The 23,331-nt window shown below is 40.4% G+C and overlaps 1 protein-coding gene and 1 pseudogene across 1 annotated transcript; one reads left to right on the top strand and one right to left on the bottom strand.

Annotated features, from left to right (window-relative positions):
- Positions 1–10,911: 10,911 nt before the first annotated feature.
- Positions 10,912–11,887, top strand: LOC122219365 (putative olfactory receptor 2B8). Its single transcript, XM_042937595.1, has one exon. It carries the CDS (start codon positions 10,912–10,914, stop codon positions 11,854–11,856), a length of 945 nt encoding a protein of 314 aa, XP_042793529.1. The 3' UTR covers positions 11,857–11,887.
- Positions 11,888–17,071: 5,184 nt separating this feature from the next.
- LOC122219291 lies at positions 17,072–21,017 on the bottom strand (annotated as a pseudogene).
- Positions 21,018–23,331: the final 2,314 nt, after the last annotated feature.

Genomic DNA, 23,331 nt, shown 5'->3' with positions numbered 1-23,331 from the left:
AACCTCAAAATGGATGAAAGACCTAAATGTAAGACAGGAAGCCAGCAAAATACTCGAGGAGAAAGGAGACAAAAACCTCTTTGATCTTGGCCACAGCAACTTCTTACTCAACACATCTCTGGAGGCAATGGAAACAAAAGCAAAAAATGAACTACTGGGACCTCATCAAAATAAAAAGCTTCTGTACAGCAAAGAAAACAAACAGCAAAACTAAAAGGCCACAGGCTGAATGGGAGAAGATATTTGCAAATGACATATCAGATAAAGGGTTAGTACCCAAATTTTCAAAAAATTTATCAAACTCAGCACCCAAAAAACAAATAATCCAGTGAAGAAATGGGCAAAAGACATGAATAGACACTTCTCCAAAGAAGACAACCAGATGGCCAACCGACACATGAAAAAAATGCTCAACATCACTCATCATCAAGGAAATACAAATCAAAACCACAATGAAATACCACTTGACACCTGTCAGAATGGCTAACAGTAACAATTCAGGCAACAACAGATGTTGGCCAGGATGCGGAGAAAGAGGATCTCTTTTGCTTTTTTGGTGGAAATGCAAGCTGGTGCAGCCACTCTAGAAAACAGTGTGAAGGTTCCTCAAAAAACTAAAAATAGAACTAGCCTACAACACAGCAATTGCGCTACTAGGCATTTATCCACGGATACAGGTGTGCTGTTTCAAAGGGGCATATGCACCCCAGGTTTATAGCAGCACTCTCAACAATTGCCAAAGTATGGAAAGAGCCCTAATGTCCATCGATGGATTAATGGATAGAGAAGATGTGGTATATATATATACAATGGCGTGTTATTCGGCAATCAAAAACAATGAAATCTTGCCATTTGCAACTATGTGGATGGAACTAGACGGTATTATGCTAAGTAAACTTAGTAAGAGAAAGACAAAAATCATAAGACTTCACTCATATGAGGACTTCAAGAGACAAAACAGATGAACATAAGGGAAAGGAAACAAAAATAATATAAAAACAGGGAGGCGGACAAAACAGAAGAGATTCGTAAATATGGAGAACAAACTGAGGGTTACTGGAGGGGTTGTGGGAAGGGGGATGGGCTAAATGGGTAAGGGACACTAAGAAATCTACCCATGAAATCACTGTTGCACTATATGCTAACTAATTTGGATGTACATTTAAAAATATAAAAAATAAAATTAAAAAAAAAGAAAGCCTCAAAAAAAGTAAATCATTTATATGTAATGTAAGAAAAATCAAATGATGGGCCTTGTGTTCCCATCAGTGATAGGAATATAAGTTCTTTCAGTCTGTGCTTACTAGGACTTAAAGTACTATAAAATATATGTACATTCCAGACTTAAGTTATGTAAAAATGTATAAGGGAAGAGAGGAAGAGCTATCAGAAAGAATCAGAAAAAAATACAGAGAGGAGAGATGTTATTATAAATATGTGTCTCATGATTCTACACAACTGGATTTGCACACACCACGTGTGCCTAAAACAGAATATGATGACACCTGGGTGGCTCAGTGGGTTAAGCATCTGACTCTTGATTTCAGCGGGGACCATGATCTCATGTTTTGAGGGTTCAAGCCCTGTGTTGGACTCTTCACTGACAGCCCTGACCCTGCTGGGGATTCTGTCTCTCTCCCTCTCTGTCTGCATCTCCCTGCTCCCTCACTCTCTCTCTTTCTTAAAATAAACAAATAAACATTAAAAAATGCATACATCTCTCTCTCTCTCTCTCTCTCTCTCTCTCTCTCTCTATATATATATATATATATATATATATATATATATATATATATATATATATATATATATATATTTATATAAAACCACACACTGTGGAAAAAGCATTCTGACATAGGAACTTATGAACAAGACTGTACTTACACGAAGAATTCAATTACATTTAAAATCTCACCACTATTTCTGCATAAACATTGGGAACATAAACATTTGAAACTTGGAACAACACATAAGATAAAAGTTAACAAAAGCAAAATGAACTATTGAGACTTCATCAACATAAGAAGCTGCTGCACAGTGAAGGACACAATCAACACAACTCAGAGCAGCATATGAAATCGGAGAAGATATTTGCAAATGGCATTCAGATAAAAGGTTAGTATCCCAAACCCATAAAGAACTTATCAAAATCACTAGCCCCCCCCCCCCCACAAAACCCCGAATAATCCAGTGAAGAAATGGGCAGAAGACATGAATACCTTTCCAGAGAAGACATCCAGATGGCCAACAGACTCTTCAAAAAATAATCAGTATCATTCATCATCAGGGAAATGCAAATCAAAACCACAATGAGATACGACCTCACACCTGTCACAGTGTCTGAAATGAACAAGTCAGGAAACAACAGATGTTGGAGAGGATGCAGAGAAAGGGGAAGGCTTTTGCACTGCTAGTGGGAATGCAAACTGGTGCAGCCACTCTGGAAAACAGCATGGAGTTTCCTCAAAAAATTCAAAATAGAACTACCCTATGACCCAGCAATTGTACTACTGGTTATTTATCTAAACAATACAGAAATGCTGACTCTAAGGGGCACATGAACCCCAATTTTTAAAGCAGTACTATCAATAATCGCCAAATTATGGAAAGACACAATTGTCCATTGACTGATGAACAGAGAAAGAAGATGTGGTATATACACACACTGTGTCTGATAGCTTTTTAAAAAATAATTCTCAGCGTGCTTGGGTGGCATCGCCAGTTAAGCGTCCATCTCTTAATTTAGGCTCAGGTCATGATCTCACAGCTGAGTCCCATGTTGGGCTCTGTGTTGACAGTATGGAGTCTGCTTGGGATTTTCTCTCTCTCCCTCTCTCTCTGCCCCTTCCCTACTTGTGCTCTCTGTCTCTCTCAAAACAAATAAATAAACTTAAAAAAAATCTCTTGTTGGAGTGCCTGGGTAGTTCAGATGGTTGAGTGTACCACTCTTGATTTGAACTCAGGTCATGGGTCCCCAGGGTTCTTGGATCAAGCCCTGCATTGGGCTCCATTTTCATCATGGAACCTTCTTAAAATTCTCTCTCCCTCTTTCTCCTTCTGCCTTTCTCCCCCACTTGCGCTCTGTCTTTTTCTAAAATAAAAATTAATAAATAAATAAAATGAATTAAAAAAATAATTTTCTTGCTTTTTAATTGAGATACAATTAGCATAACATTATATTAGTTTCAGGGATACAATACGATTCGATAATTGTGTAGATTGCAAAATGATCACCACAATAAACATAATTAACATCCATCACCATAAACACCTAATAAATTATTTTTGTGATGAAAAATTTTCAAATTACTCTCTTAGCAACTTTCACATAGGCAATACAATATTATTAACTGTTGTCACCACGATGTACATTATACCTTTATGACATTGATTTTGTAACTGGAAGTTGATAGATTTTGACCCCTTTTACCCATGATGCTCACCCCCACCTTCCTACCTGGCAAGGAGCAAGCCGTTAAATCTCTTCTCTGTATCTATCAGCACTGGTTTTTAAAGCTTCCTTAGATGTGAGAATATACACTATTTGTCTCTATTTCTCTGTTTGATTTATTTCACTTGGTGTAGTGCATTCAAGATTCACCGATCGTGCAGCAGATGGCAAAATGTCCTTTTTTTATGGCTAAATAATATCCCATTGTATATAGATACCACATCTTTGTTTCTTTTTAATTTAAATTTTAGTTAGTTAACTTACAGTGCAATATTAGTTTCAGGAGTAGAATTCAGTGATTCATCACTTACATAGAACACCCAGTACTCATCAGAACAAATGCTCTCCTGATACCCATCATCTCTCTAGCCCATCCCCACCCACCTTTCCTCCATCAATGCTCAGTTTGTTCTCTATGGTGAAGAGTCTCTTGTGGTTTGTCTCCCTTTATTCTCTCCCCACCCCTTCCCATATGTTCATCCGTTTTCTCTCTTAAATTCCACTTCTGAGTGAAATCATATGGTACTTCTCTTTTTCCGATTTATTCCACTGAGCGTAATGCATTCTAGTTCCATCCACATCATTGCAAATGGCAAGATATCATTATTTTTGATGGCTGAGTGATATTCCATTGTGTATATATACACCACGTCTTCTTTATCCACTCACCTATCAATGGACACACCTGTTAGAATGGCTAGAATCAAAAAGACAAGAGACAAATAGTGGTGGCCAGGATGTGGAGAAAGGAACCCTTGGGCACTGTTGGTGGGAACATAAATTGGTGCAGCCCCTGTGGAAACAGTAGGCTGGGTCCTCAAAGAATTAAAAACAGAACTACCATATAATCCAGCAATCCCACTCCTGGGCTTTTATCCAAAGGAAATGACTCATTATCTGAAAGAGATGTCTGCACTCCCATATTCATAGCAGTATTATTCACTATCCCAAAGTATGGAAACAACTAAGTTTCCACCGGGGAATGAATGAATAAAGAAATTGTGGTGTGTATATACAATGGAATATCATTCAGCCTTTAACAAAGAGGAAATCCAGTCATTTATGACAACATGGATGTACCTGGAGGACATTAAGCTAAGAGAAATAAGCCAGACAGAGAAAGACAAATACCACGTGATATCCTTCACATGTAGGAGGGAGAAAGTACAACTCCTAGAAACAGAATAATAAAAAAGTGTTTGCCAGGGGCTGGGGAATGGGAGGGGGGAATAAAGAGAAGTTGATAAAATGGTACAGACTTTCAGTTATAAGACGAAAAAGGTCTGGCGATCTAACATGTAGCACGGTGACTATCATTGGTACCACTGTATTGTATACAGAACAGACTTAAATGTTCTCACACAGAAGCAAAAAGATAAACATAAAGATGGATGTGTTAATTAACTCAATGGGCAAATCTTTTCACAAGGTATATGTGTAACATCATGCTGTACATGTTAAAAATCTTAGTTTTATTTGTCAATTATGCCTCCTTAAAGGTGAGGGGGGAAAAGACGAATGTTTTTGGTAACAAACAGCAGGTTTTAAACAGCACACTTAAGCACCATTATAGAAAAAGGTTATGTATTGGGGATATGAAATTTTTTGCATAATAAAAACCACTTATTAAAAATTACACAGAAAAAGAACGTGATCCTTGAGCAATGTCTTGAATTAGTAATGGAACATGGTGTATGGGAAAATGGGACAAGAGAGTACCTTTCAAATGAAGCAAAGCAGTAGAATCATAAATGTATAATAGAACGCTGGCCCCAAGCTGATATGGTGTATCCGGTGGTTAACACATTGTGAGTTTGTTCCCACAACTAGAGGGTCCATGGAACAAATACACCTTCGTATGTTAAAGGTGTGCCTTTTATTTAATCTTGCAGACAATGGTTCCCAAAAGTATTTTTAAGCAAGGAATGATGTGGTTGTGTTGCTTTGAGGAAAAATAATTCAGATAATGCTGTAGAAGCTTAGAGTTGGTTTGGTTGGAAGATCGCTTAAGAAATAAATTAAATGGTTTGGGCAAGGATACAAAGATCTTACCGACACATGGATAACAACTGACAAATGTGTGCTGGAGAGTGAATGTATTCTGAAATATGTCAGAGAGAATGAACAAGGCTTAGGTGCAGTGTTAGGATGAAAATGGAGGGAAGAATCAAGAATACTTAAGGGGAGGGGTGCTGGAGTGGCTCAGTTGGTTAAGTGTCCGACTCTTTGTTTCGGCTCAGGTCATGATCCCATAGTTCATGAGATCAAGCCCTGCATTGGGTTCCGGGCTGATGGCATGGATCCTGCTTGGAATTCTCTCTACCCCCCTCCCCCTTCGTAGCTAATGCTTTATCTCTTTCTATCAAAACAAATAAATTAATTAAAAAATAATAGTTCAGGGGGTTCTCACTGAGGTTACTGAGGGTTTTGTATTGAGACTCTGAAATCCTAACCTGTAGAATAGCAGTTGTTTTCAGAACATGAAACATCAGAAATTTTAGAGTTCACAAATAATCCACATGTATATAGCCAAGATTCCATTTGCTTTAGGACGGAACTCAAGACTGGGTGTAAACTGTGGATGTGGATTGCAGATTTATTGACAAAGATTTCTAGATAGACGGTAGTTCAAGCCATGGAAGTGACAATGTATCTCAGGAACAGTGTAGAGACAGAAGAGAAGCAAGGATAGAACGTTAGGAAATTAAAACATTGAAGTTTGTGCCCAGGTAGAAAGAAATGAGAATCAAGGGCCCGTGAAATAACAGGAAAAGAGAGAGAAGCCAAGGGACAGCACAGTTTCACGAAGGAGGGGACGTGCTTAACTCCATACTACACCAAGTAAGACAACGGTGAGCTCATCTGCTTTGTGCAATGGAAGAACAGTAAAGGTTTTACAGAAAACCGTTTCAACAGAGTGGTAGGGGGAGAAGGAACAAAGTACATTTGGAAGTGACGATAGAAGGAGAAAAAGCATGAATACTTTGTGTCCGGTCACAAAAAGATGAAATTAATGGAAGAGGACAGCTAGAAGTAAATGGGGAGATCACAGGGTAAAAAGGTCTCATAAAGTTGGAAGGTAATAGAGTTGATTACACCATTGGAAAATAATTTTCTTCAGTGACTCAGTAACAAAGAAAGGATATGACTAACATGAGGGGGAAAGGCTCAGGAATTTCCTCTTCTAAGTAGGAAAAGATGACAGTTCTGAAAACAAGGGGGATACGCCAAAGACCGGCCCTGGGGATATAATGTACAGTATGGGAGCTACAGTCAATAACACTATCTCGTATACTTGGAAATTGCTAAGAGAAGAGATCTTAGAAGTTCTCCTCACAAGAACAAAAGGCCACTATGTGCAGGAACAGATGTTACCCAGACTTCTTGTGGTGATCATTCCACAATATATACCAGGATCGAATCATTATGTTGTATGCCTCAAACTAAAAGTATGTTGTATGAAAATTGTACCTCAACATGAAAAAGGAATTTAAAGACTAACAAAAAGTAGTGTAACTGATAGTATTAAATAGTATTGGTAAATGGAAGTTAAGAAGAGACAGTCGTTTCACTCCTAGTCAATTTGGTGGGAAAAGATTGACTACCTGCTCATCTCCAGAGCCTCCCTTCCTCTTGGCTGCCTCTGGGGAGCCAAACTCTGTATACTTCGACTGAGGCTAATGAGTTACATTGGGCAGGACCCTCCTGGGGCCACTAAAAATACACACATCCTCAGTCCCTAGAGCACGTACTTTGACTTTGGTGGCTTAGAAAAAAACATCCTTCAGATATAATATTAGCCCTTTCATTCATGGGCAGATTCCAAAGTGTGTTTAGCTGCAGGCCCCACCGTCCACGCTCAACTACACCTCCTCGCATGTGCCAAAACACTCTGCAATGAGTGGACGATCTTCCAGGTAAACCCTGGGGATGACAGAACCTATGCTAACAGTAATGATGGAGAGAAGCGTTACTACCTTGAACAGAGCCTGAGCAGTGAGTAATTGTGTCTGCCCTTGCCTCTCAGAGTCACCATTTTCAAGGTTTGTCCTGTTGAAAGTTGTCATATTGTAAATTCACGAATCTGTTTTTATTCTAAGGGTTCTGTTCTACCTATTAGATCCCCTAACACTTTCCTACAGATCAATGACCACACACCACTGGGAAGTGTCTAAGTGTCCTAGCTTTCACGGGGACAGTGGTCATATACTTTCATCTGCAGGACCTTCACTTTCCCATCCATATGCCAATCTCTTCACTTTATACAACTGTAGTGGTTCTTCAAAGACCAGTGGCTGCTTCCAAAAGTCAGGTGGATATCTGTAATCTCTGTTATTCTTCCTTGGAAGGAGAGGCCATGCTCTTACTCTAACACTCATTCAAATGTTACTAAGAAGATGTGAGAGTCTTTCCTTTGCTGCTGATTCCTTGCACCCAGGAAGTTGATGGTGCTGCCTGCAGAACTGGTGTCTGTGGGTGAGTTGCTCTTTCCTGACAGTAAGTTCTAGATGGTAGAGCAATGTGACCTCCAGGTTAGCTGATTACCACTTCACTGGAGAGTGAAAGACTGTAAGTGTTTTCTCTTCCAGCACAAACCAAATGCTCGGTGGCAGATCCCACAAGCATGGAATCTGTGTTTATGTTTCAGATCTGTGAGTGTAACAAACAGGTCTATAGGACAATTGGCTTCATTGGATATTCATGCCAGATACGGGGAGTCAGTGTTTCCCACTACTGTAGGCTTCTGCTCCAGGAATAAGAGAATACGAGAACTTGAAATCAGATAGAACTCATACCTTGGTCTTACCACTGCATGCAGGTATTCATTTATAATAAAGAACTTTTATCATTTCACAGGCATATGTGCATTCTACTATTGCTATTGGGTTGAATTGTGACCCCTGCAAACCTCCCCCACCAGAAAAGTGGTTGAAACCCTAAACCTCAGTTCAGATTAATATGGGACTTTATGTGAAAACAAGTTTTCTGCAAACATATTCAAGTTCAGATGAGGTTACACTCAATCAGGGCATGCTCTAACACAAAGTGACTGGTATTTCTATAAGAAGGACAGAGTAGACAGGTGAGGAAGAAGCCATCTGCCTACAGAGGCAGTAGTTGAAATCCTGCAGCCACAACTCACGAAAATCCCAAAACTTCCAGCAAACAAGCCACCAGAGACTAGAAGGGTCCAAAGATGTATATTCTCCCCGACAGGTTTCAGAGGTCCTGCCAATATCTTCGTGTTGGAGTTGTGTCCTCCTGACATATGAGACAATGGATTCCTGCTGTCCTGAACGGACCTGGTTAGTGGAGCTTGGTTATCAAGCCTAGGAAAATAATACAGCATATGGAAATTCGTGTGAAAATGTCTATGTCAACTTAATTCTTCCCTTCTAGGCACAATGCATTCTACACGCTTCTTAGCAGAATCTATGGTTTCTTGGTTCCGATCACTTTCTCTGCATCACTGAGAAGAACAAAATCATTGAGAATCAAGTTCTTGGCTGAGTGATGAGCTGTTTTGTTGATCTCCCAGAAATATTGTAAACCCTGTGGGAGCCTTCTTCTGGGCACCACGATGGCCTGCAGAAGCCCCTTCTCTCACCCTTACAGCACATGGATAGAGGGAAGACGCAGAGGTAAGTCCCAAAAACATGTGACAAATTCTACTGACTAGTGCCCTTTGTATGATTCTGGATATTTGGGACCAAGGCCTGATCATGTGGAACATATAGACGTTAAGAGCCAGGCTGTTGCTACAGACAAGCAAGGACTGAGGAGGCTTCTTCAGTATGAGACAATGGATCTATTGGAACATAAACCTCCCAGGGTTCGACAAAGAGCTAAAATCATCATAACTCCTATTTCTCATTGAAAGCTAGAAACATCATGTCGTTTATTTGAAGGGGGCAGTTGGGGTGGGAGAGTAGTCTTGAGAATCTCAAAGCTTATTACTGGTAGACTTATGATCCTGGTATTCTGTTTCTTACTTTACTGCATTTTTAAACTTATTTTCTCAAATTCATTATACCCTTCAGCAACACAGCAACAAGAGCCAAAGAAGCAGCGAAAGGATTTAGGAATAAAAGGATAAATGGAACAAGAATCCTAAAGGAAGCATAATAGAGAGGTGACCGGAGCTCCTCTTGGCTCGTCATTGATTTTGCTATTAGAAAAGTTACTTTTAAAAATATAGAGTTCTGCAAGTTTCCATACAACATAGCATTTGGGGAAAAAATACTAGAATTTGAGTAATCAAGACTATCTACCTGTTGCTCAGGATTTCCTTTGCTTTGCTATTGTCTCTGAGTGTCTATAAACCCGAGACTCATTTTCAGTAACGTGTTCAAGTTCATAATCTTCTTGACTATTCTGATTCATTCAACAAAGACTGTTTGTGACTCTAGTAAATGCCAGATTCTTTTCCATCACTTTATGAGTTATAACTCTTCTCCAGGTTGTATTTATTATTAAGCTTGCTTCATGGTGCGAAGGGTGAAGGGAGGTTATTCCTAAGAGCAAGCCCAATGATTTTGGTAAAAAACAGAATGATTCCTACGAGGTTGGCCTTTATAGGAAGTACAGACTGAGATGCTGATAAAATATTTCTCCACTACACTAAAAAAGTTTGAAAGGGAGTTGTAATGTGAGACAAAAAAAATGAAACATTGGATTGATGATTTCCTGACATTTTACTGAAATTGCTGTCAGTGATTATTAGTCAGGCTTAGTCATCCTGCAAAGTGAACACTGGGCACGATAAATTTTTCAATCATTTCCAATAGATGCTTCCCAATCATAACGATTTCAGGCTCCATCCCCAGAGTTCATTAGTTCATGCATCAAAATGTATTGTTCCCCTTGTATAAAATTGGTAATGGTAAATTTCTCTATCTATACACTTTCAGAAAACATATTTTTTTTCTCCCCACAAATTAGAAGTAAGGGAGCGAGACGCACGTATTTCAATTCTTGATGGCAAACAAACATAGAGGGAAGGGACAGTGCAAATTTGCAGCTTACTCAGAACGACTAGATTAATTTTTTTTTGAGAAACTACAGTTACCTTCAGTGTTCATGCATTCACGAAAAGACAGTGTCCCTGCTGGTCAAAAGCCCAGGTTGTGGAGTCAGTCTGAACCCTGGTGAGTGCCCCTGGGAAACTTACTGAACCTCCTTCACACTCACTTCACTCATCTAGTCAACAGAGATCAGGAACGTGCCAACCTCAGAAGTCATTGGGAGAAAGTGCACCCACGTCTAGGGCAGTGCTTGAAACACAGAAGATGCTCCCGTTCAGGGGCTGTTTATCACCCCGTCGCTCCCCAACAAGGAAGGGTGTGTGCAAACTCTCAGGCCTCCACCCAGAATCCACGCGCCCACTCTGGGAAAACAGGGCTGGACTGAAGCTGCAAGAGAAAACAGGGGAGTCCTGCTAACTGTGCAGACTGAGTGCCATGGAAAGAACGAATGGCAGCACCTCCTCAGGATTCCTCCTCCTGGGCTTCTCCGACAGGCCTCAGCTGGAGACGCCTCTCTTTGTGGTCATCCTGATGGGCTACGTCCTGAGCTGTCTAGGCAATGGCACCATTATACTCCTGTCGCTGCGGGACCCTCGCCTGCACACCCCCATGTATTACTTCCTCTCCAACCTCTCTTTCATGGACCTGTGTCTGACCACCTGCACCGTCCCTCAGACTCTGGCCAACCTCAAGGGGCGGGACAAGACTATCACCTATGGTGGCTGCGTGACCCAGCTCCTCATCGCCCTGGGGCTTGGGGGCGTGGAGTGTGTGCTCTTGTCGGTCATGGCCTATGACCGCTACGCCGCCGTGTGCCGCCCACTGCACTACCTGATCATCATGCACCCGCAGCTCTGCCTGCGCCTGGTCCTAACTGCTTGGCTCACAGGGTTCGGCAACTCGGTGCTACAGACGGCCCTGACCATGACCCTGCCCCTGTGCGGGAGAAACCAGGTGGACCATTTCTTCTGTGAAGTGCCGGTGATGCTCAAGCTGGCCTGCGCCGACACCTCCTTCAACGAGGCTGAACTCTTCGCGGTCAGTGTCTTCTTCCTCGTGGTGCCTCTGTCGCTCATCTTAGTGTCCTACGGCCACATCACCAGGGCCGTCCTGAAGATCAAGTCGGCCCGGGGCAGGCGGAAGGCCTTCGGAACCTGCGGTTCCCACCTGATGGTGGTGGTCATCTTCTTTGGCACACTCATCTCCATGTACCTCCAGCCTCCCTCCAGCTACTCGCAGGATGTCAACAAAAGCATTGCGCTCTTCTACACTCTGGTGACTCCCCTACTGAATCCCCTCATTTACACTCTGAGGAACAAGGAGGTCAAGGGGGCGCTGAGGAGACTGCTGAGAGGAACCACAGGCTCCAGAGGGAGCTAATACAGGGTTTGCAGATTCTGGGTGACTACAACCCGGTTGTCACTGAAGTCAACGAATCCTTATAAAGCACCTCCTCTGTCTAGGCCATTGTTCCACTGACTTCGACCGTGATCAGCAATCACAACACTCAGCCCTGTCTCCATGGAGCTCAGTATTCTAGTGGGGAGAACATGGGTTCAATAAAAGAATGTAAAAATGACTATGATGTATCCTCTATTGGAATGTATACAATAATGAGAATCAACAAATAATAGCTACATACGTCAGCATGAATGCCTCTTGCAAGCACACTGCTGAGTGAAGGAAGCCAGCTGCAGAACAGTTCATACTGTTCGAATTGAATGGTATAAAATTTACTTTTAATTCATGTGAAATTCAAAAGCAGGCACAATGAATCTGTGGTATTGGAAGCCAGAATGGTGGTTGCCCAGAAGAGTCACGACTGGAAGGAGAAGTGGGGGAGGAGAATTCGGGGTTCTGCTTATATTCTGATGATGGATCTGAGCGCGGTTGATAGAAGGTGTACAACATGGGAAATGTCATCAGACTTTACCCTGAAGCTACTTCCACTCTCGTGTGCATGATGTACTTCGAATCACTTAATTTTAATCAGTTTGAAGCAAGCCTGATATGATCAGAATAGTATGATACTAAATAATCACATAAAGATTTGTGTTCCTTTCACACGTGATTGGCTTTGTATTGCAAATGAGCCATGTTACTTCTTTCCAGTGTAGTGAACCAGTAGACTATATAGTGCTTATGACCTTAATAATATTTAGTCTAGTAGAATGAGCCTTACCTAACTTTCCTTTGAAGACCTCAATCCAAGATCATTTGTACAGTGAGTTCTGGTTCTCTTCTTCCTTCTAAGTTGATTTGCAATTGTTTTATGGTGTCAATTTCATTTATTTCAGCTCTGATCTTTGTGATTTCTTTCCTTCTGCCAACTTGGAGCTTATTTTGGTCTTTTCCTAGTTATTGGAGGAGTAAAGCTAGGTTGTTTATATAAGAATATTTTGTCTTACTGTAGTCCTTTAAATGCTGTAAACTTTCCCTTTAGCATTGCTTTAGCAGCATCCTATAATTTACTAAGTAGTGTTTTCTCTTCGTTTTTTCAAGATGTTTCTTGATTTCCCTTTGATGTCTTGTTTGACCCATTGATTTTGGGGAGGTATGTTATTTATTTTTACATCTTTGCAAAATTGAGCTTTCCTTTTTTTTTTTTTTTGGCTTTTCTTTGTTGTCGATGTTCATTTTCATCGGAGTGTGATCAAAAAAGACACTTGCAAGAGGGCAATTTTCCCCAATTTGCAAAGACTTGTTACATAAATTTTCTTATGGTCTATCCTGGAGAATGCTCCTGGTGTTCTTGGTAAGAATATGCATTGCATTGCTGTTGGATGAAAGTTCCATATATGTGTATTGAATGTTTTTAATTATGGCTCAAGTCCAATATTTCCTTGTTGACTTTCAGTCAGAATGATTTGTCCATTGTTAATATTAGAATATTGAAGTCCCTACTGTTATTATATTGTTGTCTATTTCTCTCTTCATAACTGTTAGCATTTGCCTAATACATTTGGGTGCTCCCATGTTGGTTCCCATATATTTACCCTTGTTATAACTTCTTGATGAATTGACCCCCTTATATACTGAAGTTTTTATCCCTTGTTTTCATTTTTAGCTTAAAGTCTATTTTGTCTGATACAAATATAGTTACCTCTTCCCTCATAAATATTTATAAAACAGCTAGCACCAACCCTTCTCAAACTCTTCAAAGAAATTGAAGAGACAAAACACTCCCAAACACATTTCACAAGATTAGCATTAACCTTATGTAAAACACAGATAAGTCATAGAAAGAAAAAAAGAAGGAAACCTATAGACCAGTATCTCTGCAAAATATAGATGCAAAATTTTTCAACAAAATATTGATAAATCGAATTCAGCAGCACATTTAAAGTTTCAAACACCATGATCAAGAGGGATGTAGTAGGGATACGGGACAAAGCAACATACACAAATCAGTCAATGCAATACATCACATGACTAGAGTGGAATGAAAAATTCATGTTTTTCCAAATAGATGCAGTAAGGCATTTGAGAAAACATGATATATTTTCATGGTAAACACTCTCAACAAATTAGTTGTAGATGGAATGTGCTTCAACATAAGAAAGGCCATATATGACAAACTCGTGGTAACATACTCAGTGGCAAAAGGTTGAAAGCTTTTCCTCTAAGATCAGAACAAGACAAGGATGCTCACCCTCATTACTCTTACAGAACATAGTACGGAGAGTCCAGTCATTTGCTGAAGAGACTCTCTTTTCTCTACTGGATAGCTTTCCTGGTAGGTTGAAGATTAATAGGCCATTGATTTGTGGGTCCATTTCTGGATTCTCGAGTCTGGTCCATTGATCTATACGTCTGTGTTGGTGCCAGTACCATACTGTCTTAATGATAACAGCGTTGTAATACAGCTTGAAGTTTGGAATCGTGCTGCCTCCAGCTATAGGTATCTCTTTCAACATTACTTTGGCTATTTGGCATCTTTTCTGGTTTCACACATTTTGGAATTGTTTGTTCTAGCTCTGTGAAGAATGCTGGTGTAATTTTGATAGGGATAGCATTGAATGTATAGATTGCTTTGGGTAGTAACTACAGTTTAACAGTATTTGCTCTAGTAATCCACAAGAATGGAATGTTTTTCCATTTCTTTGTGTCTTCTGTAATTTCTTTCCTAAGCTTTCCATAGGTTTCAGTGGATTCAACAAAGCAGGAATGAATATCCAGTGGAAAAAAAGACAGTCTCTTCAGCACATGGTGTTGGGAGAACTGGACAGTGACATGCAGATGAACGAACCTGGACCACTTTCTTACACCATATACACAAAAATAAACTCAAAATGGATGAAAGACCTAAATGTGAGAAAGGAAACCATCAAAATGCTAGAGGAGAAAACAGACAACAACCTCTTTAACCTAGGCTGCAGCAACTTCTTACCAGACATGTCTCCAGAAGCAGTGGAAACAAAAGTAAACATGAACTATTGGGACCTCATCAAGATAAAAAGCCTCTGCACAGCGAAGGAAAAAAAAATCAACAAATCTAAAAGGCAACCATCGGAATGGGTGGAGGTACTTGCAAACAACATACGAGATAAAGGGTTAGTATCCAGAATCTATAAAGAACTTATCAAATTCAACACCTAAAAATCAAGTCATCCAGCTAAGAAATGGGCAAAAGACATGAACAGACACTTCTCAAAAAAAAGACACAGATGGCTGAAAGACACATGTGATATGCTCATTGTCTGGGAAATACAAATGAAAACCACAATGAGACACCACCTCACACCTGTCAGAGTGGCTAAAATGAACAAGTCAGGAAACAACAGATGTTGGCAAGGATGTGGAGAAAAGGGAACCCTCTTGCACTGCTGGTGCAAATGCAAACTGTTGTAGCCACTCTGGAAAACACTGTGGTGATTTCTCAAAAAATTAGGGATAGAATTACCCTATGACCCAGTAACAGCACTACTAGGAATTTATCCACAGGATGCAAGTGTGTTAATTTGTAGGGGCATATGTACCCCAATGTTTATAGCAGTGCTATCAACAATAGCCAATTTATGGAAACAGCCCAAATGGCCATAAACATTTGCATGAAATAAGAAGATGAATGAATGGATAAAGAAACTGTGGTGCTTACACCTGTCAGAATGGCTAACATTAACAACTCAGGCAAAAACAGATGATGGCCAGGAGGCGGAGAAAGAGGAACTCTTTTGCATTGTTGGTGGCAATGCAAGCTGGCGCAGCCACTCTGGAAAACAGTAAGGAGGTTCAAAAAAAAACTAAAAATAGAACTATCCTATGACCCAGCAATTGCACTACTAGGCATTTATCCACAGGATACAGGTGTGCTGTTTCGAAGGGACACGTGCACCCCCAGGTTTAGAGCAGCACTATCAACAATAGCCAAAGTATGGAAAGGTCCCTAATGTCCATCTATGGATGAATAGGTAAAGAAAATGTGGTATATATTACCACATACTCCATATACAATGGAGTATCGCTCGGCAATCGAAAGGAATGAAATATTGCCATTTGCAACTACGTGGATTTAACTGGAGGGTATTATGCTAAGTGAAATAAATCAGTCAAGAAAGACAAAAATCATATGATTTCACTCATATGAGGACTTTAAGAGACAAAGCAGATGAACATAAGGGAAGGTAAACAAAAATAATATAAAAACGGGGGGGGGCCAAAATAGATAAGACTCATAAATATGGAGAACAAACTGAGGGTTGCTGGAGGGGTTGTGGGAGGGGGGATGGGCTAAATGGGTAAGGGGCATTAAGGAATCTACTCCTGAAATCATTGTTTCACTATATGCTAACTAGTATGGATGTAAAGTTAAAAAAAAATTAAATTAAAAAAAAAGCAACTGTGATACACACACACACACACACACACACACACACACACACAATGGAATAGTACTCAGCAATAAAAAGAATTAAGTCTTGCCATTTCCAAAAAAATGAAAAGATTTTTTTTATCCCACATTCACAATAGCATCAAAAACGATAAAATACATAGGATTAAATTTAACCAAGGAGGCAAAATATCTCTACATTTAAAACTGCATAAGTTGATGGAACAAATTGAAGAGAATTAAGATATCTTGTGTTCATGAATTGGGCATTGAGGAGGGCACTTGTTGGGATGAGCACTGGGTGTTGCAATGTAAGTGATGAATCATGGGAATCTACCCCTGAAACCAAGAGCACACTGTATCCACTGTATGTTAGCCAACTTGACAATAAATTATATTTAAAAATATTAAGATTGAAAAATTTTCCCAGTATTCAAAATCATCTCTAGATTGAATGGAATCCCTATCAAAATTTGAGCGGCATATTTCAGAGATAGAATAAGAAACAATCCTGAAATGTGTATGGAGCCACAAAAGTCCCAACTGCCAAAACCATTCCCACAAAGAAGAACAAAGCTGGAGGCAGCCTACTTCCTGATTCAAACCGTATTATAAATATCTAGGAGTCAAAACAGCGTGGTACTAGATCAAGAAACAGGCACATACACCAAAGGAACACAAGAGCACAGAAATAAACCCATCCACATACGGACAACTAATATTTGAAAAAGGAGTCAAGAATTTTCACGGTGACTTCTAAATTTCTTAGCTTATTGTGTCTATAGACGTATAGTTTGTTCCATGGAGCTCTTGAGTGGTACCAGATTCTACCAACAGCCATTGCTCCCTCCACCTCCTGGAAAGAGTTTTTTTTTCTCCATTCAATGTGATCTGCAGGGATACTGTTACCACATACACTAGGATGTATTTGTATTTCAGAACATATTGGAAATACATCATGTATGAGCCTGGCACTTCTAAGTAGGATAAGCTCAAGGAAACATATTTTCTGGTAGTAATCATCTTCACAAAAGGGTTCAGAGATTGGCCTACAGGTGATTGGATATGGAGCACATTTTGTGCACAAGCATGTCCGTGGGTGTATGTGTTTAATAATATATTAATGTATATATTGCTTCTACCTAAGTGAAAACCAAAATGTAACACGTTGTGGCAGACTATGAGGAGAATCATTCTGTGGGAATAGAGATGGTTTTTCTAAGAGGGAGGGTGAAACCTTGGAGAGATTGATTTCAAGCTAGAAAGAACACATTCTTAGTCAACATGCTTCCTTTAAATACATTAAAACTGAGTTCTCATTAGACATAAGTTACTAAAGAAGCTTTCCAAAGAGAGTCTTTCAAAACCATTTCATGTTTCCAAGTGCTTGAAATGACGACTTACAAATGAGAGAAAGCATTATGTGTGCCCTGCTACCACGGATTCGGGGGGACGGGGCCCTGTCAAAGGCTTTGACCACTGATCAAGACAGGCCATTGATCATGGAGATCCCAAATAACCCAATCAGTAGAAACGTTCACGACGCTTCCCTGAGACTCAACACACAAGTACACCTGAACAGCCTCATCCTGAAAAGGGGTTGAAACCATTCTCAGACAAGGTTCACGAATCAGAAGAACTTACACTTCCTAGAGACCTCATAGATTTCATTCCCTCCAGTGGTTAAAATAAATCCACCCAACAATGTAAATCAATAGAATTAAATTTTTTAAATGGAGCAAGTGTGGGAACCCAGGGAGGACGCCCAACATGGACCTCAACAGCATATTGATCACTTTGAATGGAAGCTACTGGGGAAAGAGCAGGTGTGAGGACATCACACCCTCCTCTGTCCCCCTGGAAGCAGGAAATATCTCCCAAATGAAAGTCTCCTCCCAGGTCTAAGAAGTAAAAACAACCAGTTATCACCACAGGTAGGGACCTTAGAGCTGAGAAGGCTATAGAAATAGACCTGCTACTTTTTACTAACCCACCACCTCAGCCCACATTCCCCTTCGCGTTCCCTGCCAACTGCAGCTCCAAACACTGGTTTTCTTTCTCCTGTCAATTCCACGCTCATCTGTTGTCTCTCTGTAAACAGGGTAAAAACCACCTGGTTGTTCATTTCTTTGGGTCTTCATGTCCAGGTTGGGCCTCCGTGTGGTGGTAATAAAACTTTGGGTGTTTTCTCCTGTTACTCTGTCTCATGTCAACTTAATTCCAAAACAGCAGGAAGGGCCATGGGGAAAGAAGGAAATGTCTCCTCCCAGAAGCCAGTGTCCTGTCTCTGAGGCCACCTAGGGGAGCCCTTCCCCTGACCCCACTGATCTCCAGGCGTTCACCCTCTCCTTTCTGCATTGACACCCAGCCCCCCTTGTCCCTGCAAACCACATGTCTACACACGGTGGTTCCCAGTCTGCACCATCACGGCTCAAACATGCCACAACACCACTGGGGTGAAAGAGAGCTCTCACCCGTGTCACAAACCAAGCATCCAAAAAGCAGTCACCTGCAAAGGTAGGGTTGCCAGTGGTCCGTGACCTGTTCCTGCCTCCTCCATGAGCCTGGTCAGAGCAGGACTCTGGCAAAAAGTAGTGGCAAAAAATGCAGACTAGGAGGTACAGGAGGGACTTACAGGGGTGACTGCACTCTGATGACTGATCCAGGAGTGAGTTTAGCAGGATGCAGAGGGCGTGTTCAGAGTGCAGTCACCTGCACTGCACACCCTGTCGTTATGCTAACATGTGACAATTCTAAGGCCAGGACAGGGCTACGAAGGTAGGGATGCATGAACTGAGAATGTCCCTTCCCTTCTCTGGGCTCACTGGTGCCACAGTGGATGGCCTGGGGGGAGGGGTTAAAAAGGTGATGGAGATTAAAGAGAGCACCTGTGATGATGGAAATGTTGAATCACTATATTGCACAGGAAAGTACTATAAAGTACTTTATAAAGTACCATTAAAGTATAAAGTAATATAATATAATGCTGTAAGTTAACTCTAATGGAATGGCAATAAAAATTAATTATTTTTAAATTATTTTTATTTTTATAATAAATAAATTATATTTATTTTAATTATTAAATTATTAAAAATTAAATTATTTTTAATTAAAAAATAAAATAATAAATATTAATTTCAAACAAGAACACTTGAAAAACAAAGAATTGTGTTCAAAACGAAAACAGTGTCAGAATGGCAACATTACACCACAGAATGATATATGACCAGCTTTATCAGGATGGATGTTTGCAGGCTTTCTCTCAGCTAAAGTTTGTTTTTCCTACAGTTGCCCTCCTACTTCTGGGAAAAAGCTGTGACCCAGTGAGGCTCCAAATGTTGTAATAGAGCCGTGATCAAACTGCAAGAATAAGCAATAGGCTCCAGGAATTGCTGGAGAATGCTACAATATTTATTATAGTGTACTGGTGGTTTCTATTCTTATTTTGCTATGTTTTTAGGGTGTGTGTGTCATTGTCCTTTGCGATTAGAAATGTAATAGTGTTCCCAAATGAGGGTGAAATAGGAAAATCCTTTGAAACTTTTTAAAATATTAATATGATGCAGATGGCCTTGAAATACTAAATCAGCATCTCTGGAGGCTGTAATGCATGCATGAACTTAGAGTTTGAGCACTCACTTGCATAAAAGAATGAATTAAGGAATTTCCCTTGAGAGTTATCAGGGGAAATATGGAGGACACAAAAACCTGAAAGACCCTGGCATCCAAAGTCTTCTGTCAAATGGTCTTCCCCTCATTCATCTAGGGTCATATCCCTACAGAACACTTTTTTCATTGCTCCAATCACATCCCTATTCCTCAGAGTATATATGACAGGGTTGACCATGGGGGTGACAATGGTGTAGAAGAGAGAAATGAACTTGCCCTGATCCTGGGAGTAGTTGCTGCTGGGCTGAAGGTAAATGTAGATGCCTGTGCCGTAGAACAGGGAGACCACTGTGAGGTGGGACCCACATGTCCCAAATGCTTTCTTCTGCCCTGAAGCTGACTTTATTCTTAACACTGTCTTGACAATCCGACCATAGGAGAATGTGATTAATGCCACAGGTATGAGGAGAATGATCACACTGACAGAGAAGAGCTCAGACTCATTCACAGTGGTGTCAACACAGGCAAGCTTGAGCAGTGGGGGGATCTCACAAAAGAAGTGGTCTATTTTATTTCTCCCACAAAGTGGTACAAGAAAGATGAGCACCGTCTGCAACGAGGAGTTGGCAAAACCAATGAACCACGATGCAGAAGCCATCAGAGCACAGAGTCGGGGGTGCATGATCACTGTGTAGTGCAGGGGCCTGCAGACGGCTGCGTAGCGGTCAAATGCCATCACCCCTAACAGAATGCATTCTGTGCATCCCAATCCTAGAGAGACGAACAGCTGAGCTACACAGCCGCTGAAAGAGATAGACTTGTCTGCTCCCCTGAGATGAACCAGCAGCTGAGGAACAGTGCTGGTCGTGTAACACAGGTCCAGAAAGCTTAGGTTGGAGAGGAAAAAGTACATGGGAGTCTGCAGGTGTGGGTCCAGGTGGGACAACGCAATGATGGTTGTGTTTCCCAGCAGGGTGAGCAGATAGAAGATCAGAAGAACCACAAAGAGGACTCGCTCCAGCTGAGGCCGGTCAGAGAAACCCAGCAGGATAAAGCCAGTGAAAGAACTTCCATTTTTCGGGTCCATCCTTTCTTACCACATGTTTCCTGTCAGCAGCAAGTATTTAGCCATTTTTAAGAGAAATCTTCAAAAAGAAAAAAAGGTGGCAGGGGGTTGAATCGATCATATGAAAACACACGGTCATGGACTTTATCAGTAATAATTTGAATAATGATATATTCATGGAAATTGACATAGCTTATACCAATACAGTTCACATTATCATAAAAAGTAAATCATTACTATTTAATGTAAGAAAAATCAAATTATGGACCTTGTGTTTGCATCAGTCATTGGAATATAAGGGTCTTTCAGTCCACACTTACTATAACTTAAAGTACTATAAAAATATATGTATGTTGCAGATTTAAGTTATGGAAAAATGTATAAGGGAGAAGGAGAGATGTTATTATAAACATGTGTCTCATGATTCTACACAACTGGATTTGCACACACCACACATGCATTAAAATATAATATGGTGACACCTGAGTGGCTCAGTGGGTAAGCACCCGACTCTTGGTTTCAGCTGGGGCCATGATCTTATGTGTCGTGGGTTCAAGCCCTGTGTTGGACTCTTCACTGACAGCACTGAGCCTTCATGGGATTCCGTGTCTCTCCCTCTCACTCTGCACCTCCCCTGCTCCCTCATTGTCTCTCTCTCAAAATACATAAATACACATTTAAAAATACATGTATATATATGACCACTTACTGTGGAAAAAACATGCCGATATAGGAACTTATGACCTAGGATGTACTTATATGAAGAATTCAATTACATTCAAAATGTCACAACTATTTCTACATAACCATTTTGGCAGTATTGCCTCTCTAACTAATGTATTATATTTGGGAAAGCAACATGGTTTTTTTGTACGTAGTAAAACAAACACTCAATCTGAGAGAACCCAAGAACGGTACCGTTCAATTACATTGCTTAACTTTGGCCTGAAACGTGCTTCAAATTATCATACCAATTTAACAGGAACTCTGAAAATTCATTGGCCATGCAGAGCCAGCTGGAATCTGAACTCTAAAATCCACTGACCAACACTTACTCTTCCTTCTGCAGATTTCCATCTCACACGTTACCCATTAAATTTCATAAAATTCCTGAAAGAGGTAGGATTATTCCTTATCGACATCCTAATCAGAATAAACATTTTAAAAATTTACCCAACCATGTAAGTATGTACAATCTGTAATGTTTTACATCACTCCCATGATAAAATAAATAAAGAGATAAACACACAGAGATAAAGACAGATACATTCTCAAAGCAATGATGGGTCAAAGAAGTATAATGCAAAACTTTTATAGCAGTATAAGGAAAGATATAAAGAAACCAATATTTTGGTATTATACAAAATCTCAGACATCTGTCCACATTACGTCAATGATCAGCTTTCTGGGAGCTACCTTGCAGAGTTAGTGACACTGGACCAAACACATTGCCAGGTTCGAGGCTGGGTGATGACCATTTTCTACCAATGCTTACTACTGAAGAAGAGGAATAGTTATACACTGACCAAAGAGGCACCAGAAAGTGAGTCCTTCAGTTGTATCATATTCAAATGGTTGGGCATACCATGCATTTTTAATTCTTCTAAGACTTTACAATCTGAATCAGGTTTGGGGGAGGACCCATTGATGTGTGAAAGAAACAGGTACAAAACGGGCATGAAATATTCATAATATTTGAAGAGATGATACGGTATTTCACACTATTTTATACGTCTTTTGATTTCATATAAACATATGATCAGTGGTCTCCACATAAAAAATCTGTGCAGAAAAATTTTCTTAATAGAAATAATTATACAGTTATTTGTGACAGTCTAAGTGTGCAATAACAGGATGTGTTCTCTGACTAACACCTGCTCAGAAGAACAAATAACAAACCATGCTTGAGTCTCACGCACAAACACACACGTATCGATATATTTACCTGAAATAAATTGCCCACAAACTGTTTAATGTGCCTAATTAAGAAAGCACTACCAAGGTGAAGAAAGGCAAAACTAAAATGTAAACTCATCCCAAGAAAACACCGATATACTACTGCACCTTTAGAATAAAATCATGATAGGGGCGCCTGGGTGGCGCAGTCGGTTAAGCGTCCGACTTCAGCCAGGTCACGATCTCGCGGTCGGTGAGTTCGAGCCCCGCGTCGGGCTCTGGGCTGACGGCTCGGAGCCTGGAGCCTGTTTCCGATTCTGTGTCTCCCTCTCTCTCTGCCCCTCCCCCGTTCACGCTCTGTCTCTCTCTGTCCCAAAAATAAATAAAAAAACGTTGAAAAAAAAAAAAGAATAAAATCATGATATATGTTAACAATATTATGTCAATCAGGACA

Source organism: Panthera leo, chromosome B2 (assembly GCF_018350215.1).
Source record: "Panthera leo isolate Ple1 chromosome B2, P.leo_Ple1_pat1.1, whole genome shotgun sequence".
NCBI classification, from domain to species: domain Eukaryota; kingdom Metazoa; phylum Chordata; class Mammalia; order Carnivora; family Felidae; genus Panthera; species Panthera leo.
This window is presented reverse-complemented; position numbering and strand designations above follow the sequence as displayed.

Coding starts and splice junctions, on each gene's coding strand:
- LOC122219365 (XM_042937595.1), top strand. CDS start 10,912: ATGGAAAGAACGAATGGCAGCACCTCCTCAGGATTCCTCCTCCTGGGC.